Here is a 16,810-nt window from a genome sequence, read left to right on the forward strand (position 1 = left end):
ATGTTATTTTTACTAACAAAAGTAAAATCTTTAAGACTTGTTTATTAACAAAGAAACATTCTTCATGCTTCATTTGTTTAAGAAAAAAGGCAAAAGGGACCTACTTTACTTCAGGCCCCGAACTCAAGCTTTTGAAGACCCCATCTATATTATTATATAAATTATATTTTATATTATTACATTCTGCAATTCAAATGTTTTCTGTTCTTTTGTAGACAATGATGGCATAATAAAGGCTCAAAACATTTCTACATTAAAGAATTTATTGGTATCTTTCATAACCAGATAGTTCAATTTTGCATTTACACTATAATTATTTTTCATTCGTTTACTTTGTTTACAATATAATTTATAAAAAGGATTTTATTAACAATATTTCTAACTGAAATTTCCAATATTATTAATCATTTTATTCTCTTCATTTGTCACAAATCTTTTAGCATACCTCCTCAAAAATATTAAAGCAAATATATAATTTAATTAACTGAATTTAATAGTTTTATGCTTTCAGTTCTGTCTTGAAAAGTTTTGACGTAGACATATGTCTACAAAGCAAAAATGAGTATATTTCAGCTTTTAATAACCTTAGAAATTTCTTTTATTAAAAATTCTATAATTTTGTTAAAAAAACAAACTGCAGTATTCAAACATTTGGAATGTTTTATTTAAAAATGTGAATATCTGAAGAAGTTGAAAAGCAAAAACATGATCATTTGTTCAATTGTTCCAACAAATGAAAAAGTTACTATACTGAAAAGTTGTCCAATTTTTTCTCCTCATACAAAACACTACATTTCTTTCGTTAAATAAAAACTGTTCTGTATTTTTTAAAATTAATTATTTCTAAAAGAAAAAGAGTATAAAAAGAATTAGTAACTATTTAAAAATTCAATAATACGAACTTTCTCTCCACTATTTAGAATTTATTCTCTTTGCTTTGTATTTTCAAAGATAAATGTAGTGAAAAGCTTGGAAGATACATTGGAAATTATGAATAGAATACTCCACACTAATGAAGTAATTATTAAATTATATCTGTTGCATTTAATGTTTATTTTTTAAGTTTGATATTCCAACCGAATAAGATCTATAGTTTTAAATAGGTTGAAAATTTTTTTGGTTAATTAAATATTATGCTGGAGTTGACTTGTATGAAGTGTACTTCTACTTTCATTTGAACAGAATACAAGTGTTCTCTACAAAAGTTTGAGTTACACCACTTCACTTTTACAAAGCACTTACATCAGTATCCATTTTCACTAATCAAAAAAAAAAATTCAAAGATGACTTTAGCTGCTACAAAAAAAAGGCATAAAGCACAAATAACATTCAACATTTTTGTTTTAGAGACTGTGCCCTCAAGCAGTGGGAACTGTCTCAAAGCTCTTTCCCTGGGAACTATATTTGGCAGCTCAGCATCAAACCTTCATATCTTTAGTTTTCTACTAGTTATAACAGGTTCAGTGAACACCACCTCTTTTTCCATGCTACTCTATCCTGTGCTCTTGTCTATAGCTTGTAACTACCCTCTTTTAAGTCATCCACCATTTTAATTCTCTTTCTCCCTTCTTTCTGCCTGCAACTATCCTTCCATAACGTCATTGCACAAGCCTTCCCCTAAATCACATGTCCCATCAAATTAGTTTTTCTCCTCTTTATTGTCTCTAATATGCTCCATTTTTCATCCACTCTTTTTCGGACTTCCTGATTTCTTACCTTATCCTTCCATCTGACTTTTTCTATTCTTTTTTACAGCCACATCTCCAGCACCTCTGTTCTTTTAATGTTGTATTGTCTCAAGGTCCAAGTTTCAGCATCAAAGAGGAAAACACTCCAGATGTAGCATTTGATCAATCTTTTTCTCAATTTTGATTTCAGAGTAAATCAAACCTCTGTAGTTTTGAATTGTGTCCATATGCATCTATGCTTTATCTTAATTTATTTTATGCATAAACTGTATTATAAAAATGTGTCCTAAAGTACAAAAAGTCTAATGGCTTTTTGTACTTTAGGACACATTGGTATGATTTGGTAAGTTAATTTTGGGTCTGGAAATACTCAAAACTTTTTCCATATAAATTAATGATGATTGTTTCTGCACTTTATACTATTTCAGCTTATAAAAGGTTTTATAAGAATGTTCTACTTTCAGACAGCAAAGAACTGTATATGTTTTATTTAACATATTTAGTTCAATATTGGTTGGTTATTTTCATATGCTTGCAGTAAATGTTAGAATTGAATAAAAACATTTTAAGAAAATAAGGATTAAACAGTAAGTTACACGAATCTTTGTTTTTTATAATTTTTATTGTTGGATTTTCCATTTAGAATTGCCAGATAACCTACTTTCTGAATGATGAAATGTGTTCCCAACTTTCTAAAAATTGTTTTTGAGATAAAAGTAAAGAAAATTAAAAGAAATCATCATCACTTAAGAGATTTAATTAATTGATACATTTATTTATTTACTAGCTTCAAAAATCTTATTATAATTAACCTTTCACTGAAATTAATGAATTAACTAACAACAAAATATCTAATTAATATTTTATTAAATGATATAGATTATAACCATACTGTAATTTTTTGGCTCTAAATAACCTAACTAGTTTATAATATATTAAAAATGAAACAAGGAAATCATAAGATTGAATGATGTAGTGAAAAGTTAAATCTTCTTTTCCCATTTATAACTGTCGATGTCACTCTCTCTGGCACATATCAATGTGTCTGCTGTTAAAGTAAAGCTAACAGAAAGTCTTTCTTCCAAATAACATTATTTTAACTTTTCTTTTGAATTAAGACAAATTATTTATTCTTTTATTGTATATTATAATTGTCGTCTCAAAAATATCACACTTAGACCTTTCCATCAAATTAAAATAATAATTATTATAAGTAACAAAATAATTTAGCTGAAAATATGCAATACTGGCCACAAGAGATATCTGTATTATAAAATAGATATCATATAATTTTATCATAAATCTGATCTGGCAGCAGAATGTGTCGAATCATTGTTTGTAGTTTGAATGTGATTTCGAGCATGGCTATTTGTATATGTCGAGTTTTAGTAGGGATTGTTGAGTCAGACTGAAGCTGTTGTTGTTTGCATTTTCTGCTTATTCGAGATTGATGACAAAAAAAAAATGTCATTGTGTTAGTGAACCATTGAGAACAGTGTTTTGTATCAAAATTTTTATGTAATAGAAAACCGAACCAAGAATTTGATTAGTATGGCCATATTTTAACTCTAAATTTATATATATGTGGGTCAAAGATTGATCAGAGATTTGGATGAGACAATTGAAAATGTACTGTATTTGTCTGACTTGCTGGAGTTGCAGATTTGCATTAGACATTCTTTTTTTCAGCTTTTTCTAAATTAAACAAATTTAAAATTAATTTTTAATGATTAATACTAGATAATTAATACTAATTAATATTAGTATAAGTAATAATTAATATTAATACAAAATTATGATATTGTAATTTTCCTAAAGATTGACAATGCTAATTTAATTAAAAAATAAGCATATAGTCCAGAAATATTTTAGCCCAATTTTGGTTTATATATTTGAAAGAACTTGAACTATAATTCTGCTTTGTTACTCAATATATTAAATTTATTGCACGTTTTAAGCTGAATGTTGAAGTTTAAACACCAAAACATTAAAGATTAAAAAGTGCCATTTCCAATCTTTGATATTTTGTTGTAAGTGTTAATGAACTTATCCTGTGATTCAAATATATTCAGACTTTATATAAACTAATATAATACATCAAAATTTCTAATGATTTTAAAAATATCTTTTATAATAAATTTTTATTTTTGCATTTATATATTGATATTTGTAGTTCTTTCTGCAATGTATAGTTTAGACATTTTGTATTTTATTTATAGTTTAAAAACATATAAAAGTAATGAATTCTTTTTATGTTGATATCAACTGATTGGTCATTTGTTAATATGCTATTCTATAAATATTATCATAGAGAATCTGGATTCAAATCTGAGAAATTATTATGGGTAGGTTAATTTGGAGGCATATTCTCTGTCCATTACTTGTTCTCAATTAAATGTTTTAATCTTGTAACTTGAGTAAGTTCAACTTATTATGCAAGGTATTATAACAAAAAAAAGGCTATTCAACAATGGAAAATAAACATTTGTCTCAGATGTAATAACCATAGTTTTTAGAATGGTTAGTACAAAGTTTACATAAGCACAATAGCTATTAGTTGGAATAAACATTATGATGACAATAAGCTTGTCTAACATCATTGTGGGTGCCAGAATTAGATGACCACCTCTCTGGGTTTGACCAGGATCTACCTCTTCAGATTTTTGCACCTCATTTACAGTCAAGTCTTATGATAATTTTTCTGGGTTGTGTAGATTTTTAAGCATTAAAAAATAAAATAATAACCAAATTTTCAGATATGCTGCTGTTTTTTTCTGCTTATACATATACAACACTCGTGAGGATTAATGTATGAATACATAAAGAAAATTGGATTTAGTGTGTTTTAATTTGTTAAATTACCTCCTCTAATGCATTTGCACATCTCTGTTTCTATATTCAGGCTTACCCGGCCTCATTCAGTGAAGATTGGGACAAAGCTGCTTGTCATGTGACTATGTACAGTACCATGGCTATGGGCAAGGGATCAATAGAGCACATTTGGTGGTCATGTGACTAAAATAGTCTTCAGATTTATGGAGCTTTAGAGGAGGTCACTCTAGTCAGAATAGTCAATGTCATGAGGTTACTTGATATTTTGACATTGCGCATTAACTGATCATTCCATTCTGGAGGTCCAAAAATCGGGCCACCGTAATTGATTATGATTTACAGCAGTGTGTGAGTGTGAATGGTAATAGATTATTCCAAAAAATATTTTGATAACTATGTTAATTTAATTAATATAGTTACCAAAAAAAATTTAAATATAATTTTAACTAACTAGATGTTATATCTGTGATATTTATAGACCAATTTAGTTGCATTTAAAAATTCATTTGTTTGATTAAAATATTTTTTGATATTTTTAAAAATTAAAGTTATAAATCAGTTTAAAAATAATATTTTTAAAAAGGGTTAGGGGAAGTATCATTTATAATCAGTAAAATTACAAATACATCAAAATGTGATTAAGATTTAATCAATTCAATAACATTTAATTACTGAAACTTAATTTTCCTTAGTATTGAGTTACAGTTGTTATGAAGTTTATCTGCTTAATCTAATTTTATCTGTTTAAGAGCATTGTGAACTCAATATGATTAATGAAAAAGAAACACCACAGATTTATCATATATATATATATATCATCTGTATCTTCTTTACACATTATATAATCATAATCAATATAATGCAAACTGACACATGAACTCCTTGTGGAAGTCTAGCCATGAGAAGGAGTGAGAGGAAAGAAAGTGAAGTTCTCTGCTTCATATCACTCATCAAGAGTTGCATGGATGCTGTCAGTTGCCAAAATATAATTGCTTATGTTTGCTTTTATAAGAAATTTGCTTAGTAGTTTCCAATAGATATAAAAGCATTCACAATTGACATAAAATTCAAAGTTCTATACATTTTCAACTACATTTAACAACTATCTTCAGATTCCTCTTAGCACACGTATAGCAATCTCTGTTGTTTTAACAGCTGCAGTAGTCAATTTGAAGAAGTCCATTTAAAATGGATGAAAACATTAGCTGGCTTACATTTTTGTGCTGGATTATTGGTTTATTTTACCTTTTATTTATTAAGTATAACCAGTTTTCAGTGGTTGTGCATATCTTCAAATAATTAAGAAAAAGTATGTAAAATAAACAAGAGTAAAAAAACCAAATGATTGCTGGATTTAAATCAGGCTACTTTGTTTCTAACTACTAATAATGAAATTCTGAGTAATTTGGTACTAGAGGTAGACATTAGGTGCCATCTCTTATTAAATTTAATAATTATAATTAAATTAATATTTGTTAAATAATTTAGAATATTCTAGAAGAAAAGAATCAGCCTGGAGCTGGACTCAAACCCGCAAATGTCACTTATCATGTGGATGTGTTACCAGTTATGCTACAGGGCTTTGAGATGTTTATATATGTCGTATACAAAAATAAAAATTAAATATAAATTGAATAAGAATATAAAAAGTGGATTAAGTTGAAAAACATAATTCTCACATAAGAGATTAAATCTAAAGAGATTCGAAAAAGCCTGAAGAAGAACCGTATAAGGGTTCGAAAACGTTAGTTTTGGTTCGTTACGACGTAGTAGACGCACCGGTAACAGGTTAGAAAGAGAATTATAAATCTAAAGAATTCTATCATCATAAACAACAACATAAAGTCAATTGGTTTTATCTGTTTTTAATTTAACTCCCTTGTCCATATTATTGCTGTAAAATTTATATTAAGAAAGTGCACATTTAGATGTACCATATAAATCTATTGTCTATTCTTATACTAGGAATGACAATGATTCACTAATCCTGACATAATTTCTGGAACATATAATGTACTGGTATGTAATTTGGAATTTGGGTTAAATTCTGTATCATTAGGCCTACGCTTCTAGAAATCTACCTACTTGGTCAAATGAACATCAAGTGTCGACCCAATGCAGCGTTTTGAAGATATTCAGTTGTTTTGGTCTCGTGTACATAAATGCTGGAAACTAAGGTAAAGTACAACAAAAATACTTGACATAAAGCTTGTCAGTTATGCGAGATATTAGGTTTAGAGTTAGGTGAAATTGTTAAGCAATATATGAGCTTTTGTAATTTTTATTAGTAGTTGTATGAACTGGAATTCCTTCTTTTATTGAAGTATGTTCCTAACATTTATGAATTTCAAGAATGGAAGTATTTGCTTTTTGAAGTACAGTGCTTGAATTAACTTTATCATCAGATGTATATGTGCTTTTATTTGTATATATGATTTGTATTATTGTTTGTATTTGTATACAGAGCTGTTCTGGTAGGTGTGCAGTGCATGCATAGATGCAGGCAGTCAAATTCGTAGTGTACTTTAAAAAATAAAATTCAGATATAATTTATTATTATTTTGATATAGTGGCCAACAATTAAACAGATGGATTTTAAATGACAACTAATGACATAGCTGTGCAGTTTATGAATATAAATAATGCCGAAACATACATGTTAGGTGTTTTGCAGCGAAAAACTTAAAAAGTGCAAGCAACAGTTGATGAGGTATTTATCCGTTGAACAGGAAAATAATTCATCAGTGGAAATTTCATAACCTCTACAATTGTATCTTATTTTAAATCACATAAAAAGCATAAAAACTTAGTTTCTAAACTTTTAAAGTTGCAAACTTCCAAGCTTATTTATGTTAATGTCTTATGATTAAGTCTAATGTTACACTTACTTTGGCAGTGTTGAGCAGCCTTTTTTCAAAGAATAAGTTATTCCATAAACATCAAAAAATGATACTTGAATCAAAACAAAATACACCATAAATAACCAGGATAAATGAATCTGGGTGCAGATTTTACAGCAGCATCCTTAACTGTACTAACAGTTTCACCTAAGCTTGTCACTTCCAGAGTTGATTCTAGATGTTGTCTGTTCCAGAAGTAAAAAATTTTGGGAGATTTGACATTCTTTATTCTCAGCAATATCAAAATGCTGTTGCCTATTCTTTAGTCTTGTGCTAGTAATGAAGTATGTATCTATGCAAAATGGAGTAATGGAACTTTGTCCTACCTTATCCAGCTCTCAACATTGACCCTGACCATTTGTCTATGTGGCTTTGTCCCAACGGTAAGACCGGAGTAAGACAACAGCCCAAATAATCATTTAACTCTTTTTAACCGACTACTAGGACAGGTGAACCAGTGAGTTTGTTGGACAAGACCAATGTCGATATAAATGTTCGACTTGTAATATATAAAAGGCTGCCTTATTGCTGTTGAAAAAATGTGTAGGTCAGATGTCATGCTGTGGCACCATCTGCACTATAGTCTGTTTTACAGTTCTTGCCATTATTTAAGCAATGGATTGTAAGAAGTCGTCAAATTTCAAAAGAAATAGTTCACACTTTTTAAAACTTTTCTTGAGTAGCATACAAATTGCAAAATAAAGCCACAATTTCAAAAAGATGAGGAAGGATTGCACTATTACTGGCACCCTTTTCAGAAAATAGAATAAGACATATAGAGGAAACAGTTTATCAGTTCTGACATAGATTTAAAGTTAGCATTTGTCATAGAAAATATTATAAGAAACATTTTGGAATCTAATGAAAATTACAGTAAAACTTTCCAGTAGTTTTGTAGATTACAATTGCAAAACACAAGTTGATTTATGGTTGTTGTTGATTTATATATCTTATCTTCTAATGTCCTGTCATACTATAATAGGGTATTTTCTAAAATATGTGTTTGGTTTCTGTGCATTATTTTCTATCAACTACAACCAGTTTTTATTGTCATAAGTCAATTATTCATAATCAATATGCAATCCAAACTACTAGAAGTTTTCTTAGAAATTTGCTTTTATTGAATACCATTTTCATGCATTTGTAATAAAATTTAGGCATATTTTTGCATTGTAGAAGGAGTCAGAGCTGTATACATTGTTATAGCCACTGTTCGTTGAGTTTTAGCAATACAAAGAAGTGCTTCCTCACAGAATTCACGAGATAAGAAGATTAAATGCATTTTACACCAAATGTTTATCTAGTATACTGTTAAAAAGTAACATGCTTTGTCTTGCAGTATTAAAACCAACATTTTATTCCAAGTTGCAAATACTGTACTTTCGATAGTTTAAAACTATCCTCTTCAGGCTGATTTGATTAGACTCAAATCAAACAAGATTTTTCATATTTAAATATGAATTCTGCAAGAAAGCACTTTACATTGCTAAAACTCAATAAACAGCGGCTAAAATGACGGGCATAGCTCTGCTTTCTGCTGCAATGCCGAAAATATACACATGCCTAAATGTATTTGCTCAAATATAATTTATTTCCAGTTTGTAATAAAATTTTACTTTTAGCAAATGTTATTGATTTTTTTTTTTCCTACTGTAATTAACATAGGTGCACTATCAGAGAATGACATGGAGTGTGCAAAAGCTGTATGTCACAGTACAAAGCTCACTTTTCATCATTGAAGAAAACACACACTATTTGTTATATATACACTTGAATTCATTTTCTGTACAAGCATACAATTTGATACAAAAATGAAAATAAAATTGACTCATTATAGTTTAAATGATGATTCTGATATTCTGGCTGCATAAAAAAATATCTATTGTATATATTCAATACAAATGGTAAATCTTCCCAACATTCCTTCCAAAGTTCAAATAAAATAGACAGATAGACAGTAAAACCTTGTGTAAATTGGAATTACACAGTACTGAATATTTTTCTGGTTTGCCAGATTTCTATTCTGAACAGGTTTTTTAACACAAAATTTCTCTGTTTCAAAGAATTTTTTCATTTAGGCTAACTTCCTTCTTATTCAGGTTCCATTTTGGACAGGCTTCACCTTACATTGTGTAGTTTAGGTAAATATTTTAACTATAACATAACCAGAAGAGAGAAATATTTAAATAAACTCTGAATCAGAGAATTAATTACTGCATCAATATGGGATTTCTAATGCACAATTCAAAATTTCCATTACACGTTTTGTGTCCAGTTGTACATTAGAATATATGCTGGTTGAAAATAGTACAAGTCTTCCAAAAGTTTTTGACATGGGCTTAATAATTTTGCAATTTGTATGCTAACATTGAAACATTTTTTCAAAACTTTTCATGAAGTTTTCATGACTTCCTACAAACCATTGCTTAATTAGTGGCAAGGACTACAACATATACAATTCAGAAGTTAATTACCATGTGGAGTAAATATGAAAAGAATAGGCCTCATAATTATAATTAAATTAGTACCTCTATATTAACACCTATTAAATTAACACCACCTACCTTTAGGCCAAATTACATAGCACTTAATTAGAATGGGCTTCACTTTTGGGAGTCTAAGAAGTTAAAAACTTTTGTGAAATTCGGGAGTCACCTGGCAAGTCCAGGAGGCAACTCTAACTTCATCCCAACTTATGCAGCATCATACTATCAACAGACTTTGGCCCAGAAATATATACCAAATTTATGGTGATATACAGGGTGGACAGAAAGGATAGATGTTTTTGAAATGACTAGAACTCACCACCAGGTGGAGTGAGTGACTGTGTGGGAGATAGCGTGAAAGTAGTGAGATCTTAACATTGTCTTTTCAGTTGAAGGATGGAGCCATGGACGATAGAACACTGTGTGTTTGTGTATGACTGTGGAAATAGTCGTATGCAAAGGGGATCACTCAGTTGTACACACCTGATGGGAATATGTTTCTGCATCCTTGCATACAATGGAAACATATTCCCATCAGATGTGTATAATTTCAATGAGATGGGATGACGGTCCACACAGCTAGGGCATCAATTGATATTATTTGTCATCTCTTCCCCGTTGCCTCATTTCCAGGTTCAGTGACATTCATTGGCCTCCTCATTTGTCTGACCTATCCATGTGTTGTTATTTCTTGTGGGGACACTTCAAGGCATGTGTATATGAGCATAAGCCCATTCTTTGCAAGAACTGAAGGAAGCTATTTGTGGGGAAGTTGCAAAAATTGCCTCCAGAAATGGATCACTGATAACGTACACCACATGGGAAATGTTGTTTTCCACACTTGATTCTGTAAAATGCTATTTCAATACAAACTCTCATCTTCCAACAAATATCTTTTGTAGTAACAATTACAGATGTGATTTTTTAAAAAAACATCTATCCTTTCTGCCCATCCTGTATATATTATACATATGTATAATACAGTGGGTGATTGGTTAATGAACAGTTCGGATAGCGAACAAATTGGATAATGAACACTTTCGCGAAAGATTTTTATGATCGGACAACGAACACATGTTCGAATAACAAACACTTTACTGAACAAACATAAAAAGAAGCAACTCAAAATAACGAATACCAATTGATTTTCCCTTATCTTCAGGTTACAATTCAAAACTTTTTGGAGCATAGGAGATATCAACATTGATGCTCAACCTGATACTGATCAGACAGTATTTCTCCGAATTTTGAAACTCTCCCTTATAATTCCAGCTTTTTGTTTACCTTTCTGACAAAAAATTTTTTATAGTATTTGCAAGACTGTCGGACAGGCACTCATTAAGTTTTGCATTGGGGTTTATTTACGAAAGGTGAAAGTTTAACTGTCCAATCGGATATTTGTTAACATTTTAATACCAAATTTCATCCAGGCCTTGCATTTAAATAATTTTTTGTGGGCTAGTTGATTTCTGTTCTCTGAATTTTGGTAAGTGCTTTTCTGAACTTTTTCTTTAAAAAAGAAATTGGTAATATTATGGAGCATAAAGAGTGGAGTGTCAAGAACAGTGCTCACCGTAGAAACCAAGTAAGGGATGAAGCCAAGGTAGAAAGTGGGCACAAGATGTCTGATGTTGCTAGGCAGTATAGCTTGAAGAGGTCTACAGTAGACACAATCTTAGCTATGAAAGATATATCAAGAAGTCTTAAGCTACTGATGGAGTAATGAAAATCACATCTGAGAAATTAAGGGCATTTTAGAGCTCATAATGGAATGTGAAACTGATCTGACGACAGAAGAACTCTGAGAACTCTCAAATGAAGAATACCAAGAAACTTGACAAAATGTGTTTTTTTTTTTTTTTTGAAAAAGAGGAAGACAAAAGAGGACCAATGTCAACATCTGCTACTAAAGGTCTGTTGAAGAAGTGGGAGGATGTCAGAACAATGGTCTTAGAATAGCATCCAAACCAGGTTGAGGCTTGGGATTTCTACAATTACAATGCTATTAATTACTTCTGAAAAATCCTGAAGAAGAGAGAAAAGCAATCGACATTGGACAGATTCTTTAACCTCCACAAATGGAAAAAACATGACTAATAAAAATGCAAGACTGCTCATATATGTATTTTTACTATTACATATAAATAAATGTAGTAAAAAAGTATATACAGGTAACCCCGTATAACACAGCACTTCTATAGCATGGATTCACTCTAACACAGTTCGGGAATTGGGTAAAACCCTTGTAAAACATGAAATGTAATAAAGGGTGCATTCTTTTATACCTCCGTGTAACTCCACGCAAGCATTCTAATTGTTTTCGTGGCTACTTTGAATTCTCTTTCAACAAATAATCTATTTAATGGTTAAATTTTATAATTGGGACTCTTCTTTTGCCTCTAAAAGCTCATTTTAGAATTATAGATCCTCCATCGCAATACTATCGATAGTGTGGGCTCCGCCATTTTTCTTTCACTGTTGTTCCTAAATGCCTACAAACAGCAGCGCACTCTCGTTGCAGAGTGACCACTATTAACGAATGCACCCAAAAATTGTTACCAGTTGATGATGATCATGCTGAGATCATCATATAAAATAAATAATCCTCTGGTAAAACATTTACTTAAATAATAAATAAGTATTTTACCTATGAAAAAAATGAATAATAAATCCGATTTAAATAAGGATTTTACAGCATGTTTTTTAATTTTTGGAACCTAACCCCTCTTTTGCACTAGTTCTTTGTTTCGTATAACACAATTCGCATAACATGGCAATTTTTTGGAACGTAACTCCCGTGTTATATGGGTGTTGCCTGTATATATTTTTTGGAGTCTCTGAAATGAATTAATCAAATTCCCATAAAAACCTAAGGTAAATCGATAATTGGTTAACAAACAAAGTCTTGGAACTGATTATGTTCGTTAACTGATCACCCACTGTATATACCTGCATACATGTGAGTGTATGAGGGTTGGTTAAGAAAGATGTCTGCCTACCAGTATGATGAGACCTGAGAATGAATCCAAATGATTGAAAAAACCCACATGAAAAAATCCACATGAAATGGGCTTCCCAGATGTGTCAGATCCCATCCTGCATTATTTTGCTGTTCCATGTGAGCCTAGCTAAATCCATACTTTTGTGAAGAAAGAAAATATGAATTGAATGAAGCCTGCATATGCTTTCTTTAAAAGTCAAAAGACAGATAATTTTTACGTTATTTAAATATTAAAAAATCCAACTACTATACGAGGTCAAAAAAATTAAATGAATTGCAATTGCAAAAGTGTTAAGGATTAAATAAAAAATGATACTCTGTCAGATCTAAGCAGCTATGTACTTTAGTAGACATTTTAAGCATATAAGCAATATTTCCAAGTCTGTTGACTCTCAATAACCATTATGGCTCTATCTAGCTGCAGATATTCATTTTGACTTACATTGTTAGAGCTACCCAAAAGCAACTATTCCAAATTCTGTTTCCCAACAACTATTCAAAGAACACCAATCTCAATATAGTCATACAATACCAGATATACAGATGGTTCAAAATCAACAACAGTAGGAGCAGCTTTTGTCTGCATTGAGACTTCCTGCAGAAACAACAGTCTATACTGTAGAGCTGTTTGCAATCTTCATGGTTCTCCAACATATACAAAGACACAAAAACAGACAGATTATAATATATACAGACTCATGCAGTGCACTACAGGCAATCAACAGTTGTAGGATAATACATCATCCGACAATAGCATACTCCAACGTCTCAAACATGCAGGAAATATAATAGTCTTCTATTGACTGCCTGGACATACAGGACTCCAAGGGAATGAAACAGTAGACAAATAATTTTTTATATAAACTTTGTATTTTTAAAACTGGAAGCCAGTTGGAAGACTAATTTTTTAAATGCGACATTGAGCATGTACATATCTTCATGATGTACAACTTTTTAAATTTTGGAATTTATGTTCTTTAACAAACATTCCAATACATTGAAACTGACAATGGTTAAAAATGGATGAAAACGTTTGTTTAAATGAGAATTAATTGCTGGTTTATAGGTAATTGCTTATTTATTTAATTGTATACCAGTAATATCATGGTGATTGTACAGTAGACAAACTTGCAAAACAAGAAAACAGGAACCAATCAAGAACTTTTAGACCATACTATAAAGACCTATACAGCTGTATCAACAAGTATATATAACAAATAGCAAGAGGACTGGGACAAATAACTCAACAATAAACTACACACTATAAAACCAGAGTTAATAAGATGGACAACTAGCAAAAATCAGAAAGAAGAAATAGTATTAGCCCAATTGAGAACTGGACACACAAGACTAACACATAACTATCTAATAACAAGGAATACCTAAACAATGTGTTCAACTTGCCACACACCAACTTACCACCTGATATATATTACTAATATCCCCCTAGTACAAAACAGCCATGGAATGCTACCTTTGACAACAAATATCTTCAAATGACCAGGCTCTATGCAATATACTAGATGAGAACAGACAAATTTAACCTATCTAATGGTGTATCTAAAGGCAATAAACTTATATACAGAACTATAGAACATAAAACAGAACAACTATGACGTATTAAAAAACTCAAGAAGGTATACAGCAACATAACTGGCTAGACTTGGCACTTTTTGGCCTACCTAGGCCATTGTACCACAAAACCCCAAATCCAATCAACCAACCAATGCTTTGAGGTGTATTATTGCATAGCACAGAGGTTTGCAGTGTCAGTAGAATTGTGGTGTGTATTTGTACAACATAAGCATTTGGTGATGAACAGCAAATATTTTAGACTATTTAATACGAACAGATCTTTTTCAAAAGTACACAAGTATTTTTAAATAATTAAATTAGGTAATAAATTATTAATAAATAGCAACGACTTAATAATAATGTAAGCTAAATGTAAAAAAAAAAAAAAATTTGTTGATGTATGTCTCATTATTGGTATTATTTACTAAAGTAGACTCTTGTTAATTTGAACTTGTGTAAATTAAATTTCCTGTTAATTTGAATTGGATACTAATCCCCATTTGATTCCTATTTAATTTAATGTAAAATTCTCTTGATAATTAGAACTTGCTTGTGCTGCCTCCTGTTCATTGTAATCAAGAGTGCATGTTAGTAGATTAACATCATCTTCCCATTTTTGAAATTTAAAGATCAAATTTAAAATTAAACTTAATTTTAAAAATTAATTTATTAAACATAAATGAATAAATTAAATTACTGCAAAAAACTTTATGTACTACTATAATTAACTCAAAATACACCTTAATCCAGTAACAAAAAACTGGATTGAAGTGATTATCATTCCTGAGTAACTTAAAGATCCTGCAGATGAAACTACTCTTCCGGGCATTTACTCAATACCTTTATACAACAACAGGATAGATCGTCCATTTAAGTGCATTGGTGTTCTGTGTTAGATCTCTGCCTAATTACATGATTACAATTTAAATGAATAATTATGGATAAAAATATTAAAATGCTTCTAATAAATAATGTAAGTGAAAAACTAAAAAAGTTAAATTATTTTTTTGTTTTTCACTTATGTTATTTATTAGGCATTTTAATATTTTTATCCATAATTATTCATTTAATTTGTTAAAACTATATTAATCTTTATGTAAATGTAGTATATCTTAATTCAAAGACAATTGCATCAAATAAAAACAGTATTATTCTGAACTTTGATCCTGCTACAGACATTTGATGTTGAATCTGCTTAACTTGACTCAAGCCAGTGAAGGTAGCCAAAAATGTTTGATTTTAATCAATGAATGCTGGAAAGTGAGAGGAAGGTTTAAATTTTAGTATTTAGACGATGGTTCCCAGCTTTAGAATTAACAAAATATTTAAATGTATTAATTTCGTTAACTTAAATTTGTTTTATTTAAATATTTATTTTTAGCCAAACTCTAAATATGTTTAACTAATTTTATTTTAGATATAGTAAGAATGGACATGACTCCTGTGAAGATATCAGTGACTTCTTTAGTTTTCACATCACTATGACCACAGAAGATCTTTTACAACCAGGTCATGTTGTGAAGGAAAGATGGAAAGTGGTATGAATTTTTCTTTGACTCTGTTCTGTTTTAAAAATAAAGTTTTTATAGTATAAAACATAAAGATTATTCTGAAATGTTTCATTAAAGAAAACATGAAATTTTTATAATGGTTTACTCTAGTAGAAATGCCAATCAATGTTGTTATAGGACATTCAAATGATACAAAAACTTATGAATGGATGAGATATGAACCGAGCTATTGGGAGAGGAGCTGGGAATTTTTTTCCTGGCATAGATAAAAACTGAGGTGTTCGTAGTGGTTCTTACCCCTATAAATTAATGTTCTTTTTACTAAAACAAAAAATAAAATCTTTAAGACTGCATGTTCCTTCAAACACATTTTCCAGTTTTTGAGTTATTTTTATGGTATGAAGGAGAAACCTACTTACAAGGCAGAAGTGTACCAATGGGAAGCCCTGTATCAAGTAGCCTTTGTGAACTTACTACATGACAATTAGAAAACATCCTCCCATTGTTTGAAATAAACATCACTCTATATGACAGGTGTATTGATATTATCATAATTTGGCATCAGAAACTCAATCTGCAGCAGTTTTTAACAGCTATAAATAACAACCCTTATTGCCTTCATTTCTATATTGAACAAGAACATTATACTACAGTTCATTTTACTGGACATTTTACTTCACCATCCGTGACTGCAATATTTATACCTCTGTTTATCAGAAACCATCTTATAACCAATTATTGGTTTCATGTGTCTTACTCAAAATTTCAGCATTTAAAGCCCTGATCAAGAAGACATTCAGCTACTCTTCCAATAACA

At 30.2% G+C, this 16,810-nt stretch overlaps 1 protein-coding gene across 5 annotated transcripts in view; it reads left to right on the plus strand.

The window, feature by feature from the left end:
* The window catches only part of LOC111642093, a 64,847-nt gene that overhangs the window by 20,675 nt on the left and 27,362 nt on the right, over positions 1–16,810 (plus strand). For 4 of the 5 annotated variants that reach the window (XM_023388385.1, XM_023388369.1, XM_023388378.1 and 1 more), the window contains one exon: positions 15,900–16,020. In XM_023388385.1, coding sequence (XP_023244153.1) covers positions 15,900–16,020 — 121 coding nt within the window. Of the gene's footprint in view, positions 1–2,256; positions 2,276–15,899; positions 16,021–16,810 lie in introns of those variants that run through there. The other variant, XM_023388398.1, reaches the window with a different exon arrangement.

This window comes from Centruroides sculpturatus, unplaced genomic scaffold, assembly GCF_000671375.1.
Source record: "Centruroides sculpturatus isolate CEXI.00-Female unplaced genomic scaffold, Cexi_2.0 scaffold130, whole genome shotgun sequence".
NCBI classification, from domain to species: Eukaryota; Metazoa; Arthropoda; class Arachnida; order Scorpiones; family Buthidae; genus Centruroides; species Centruroides sculpturatus.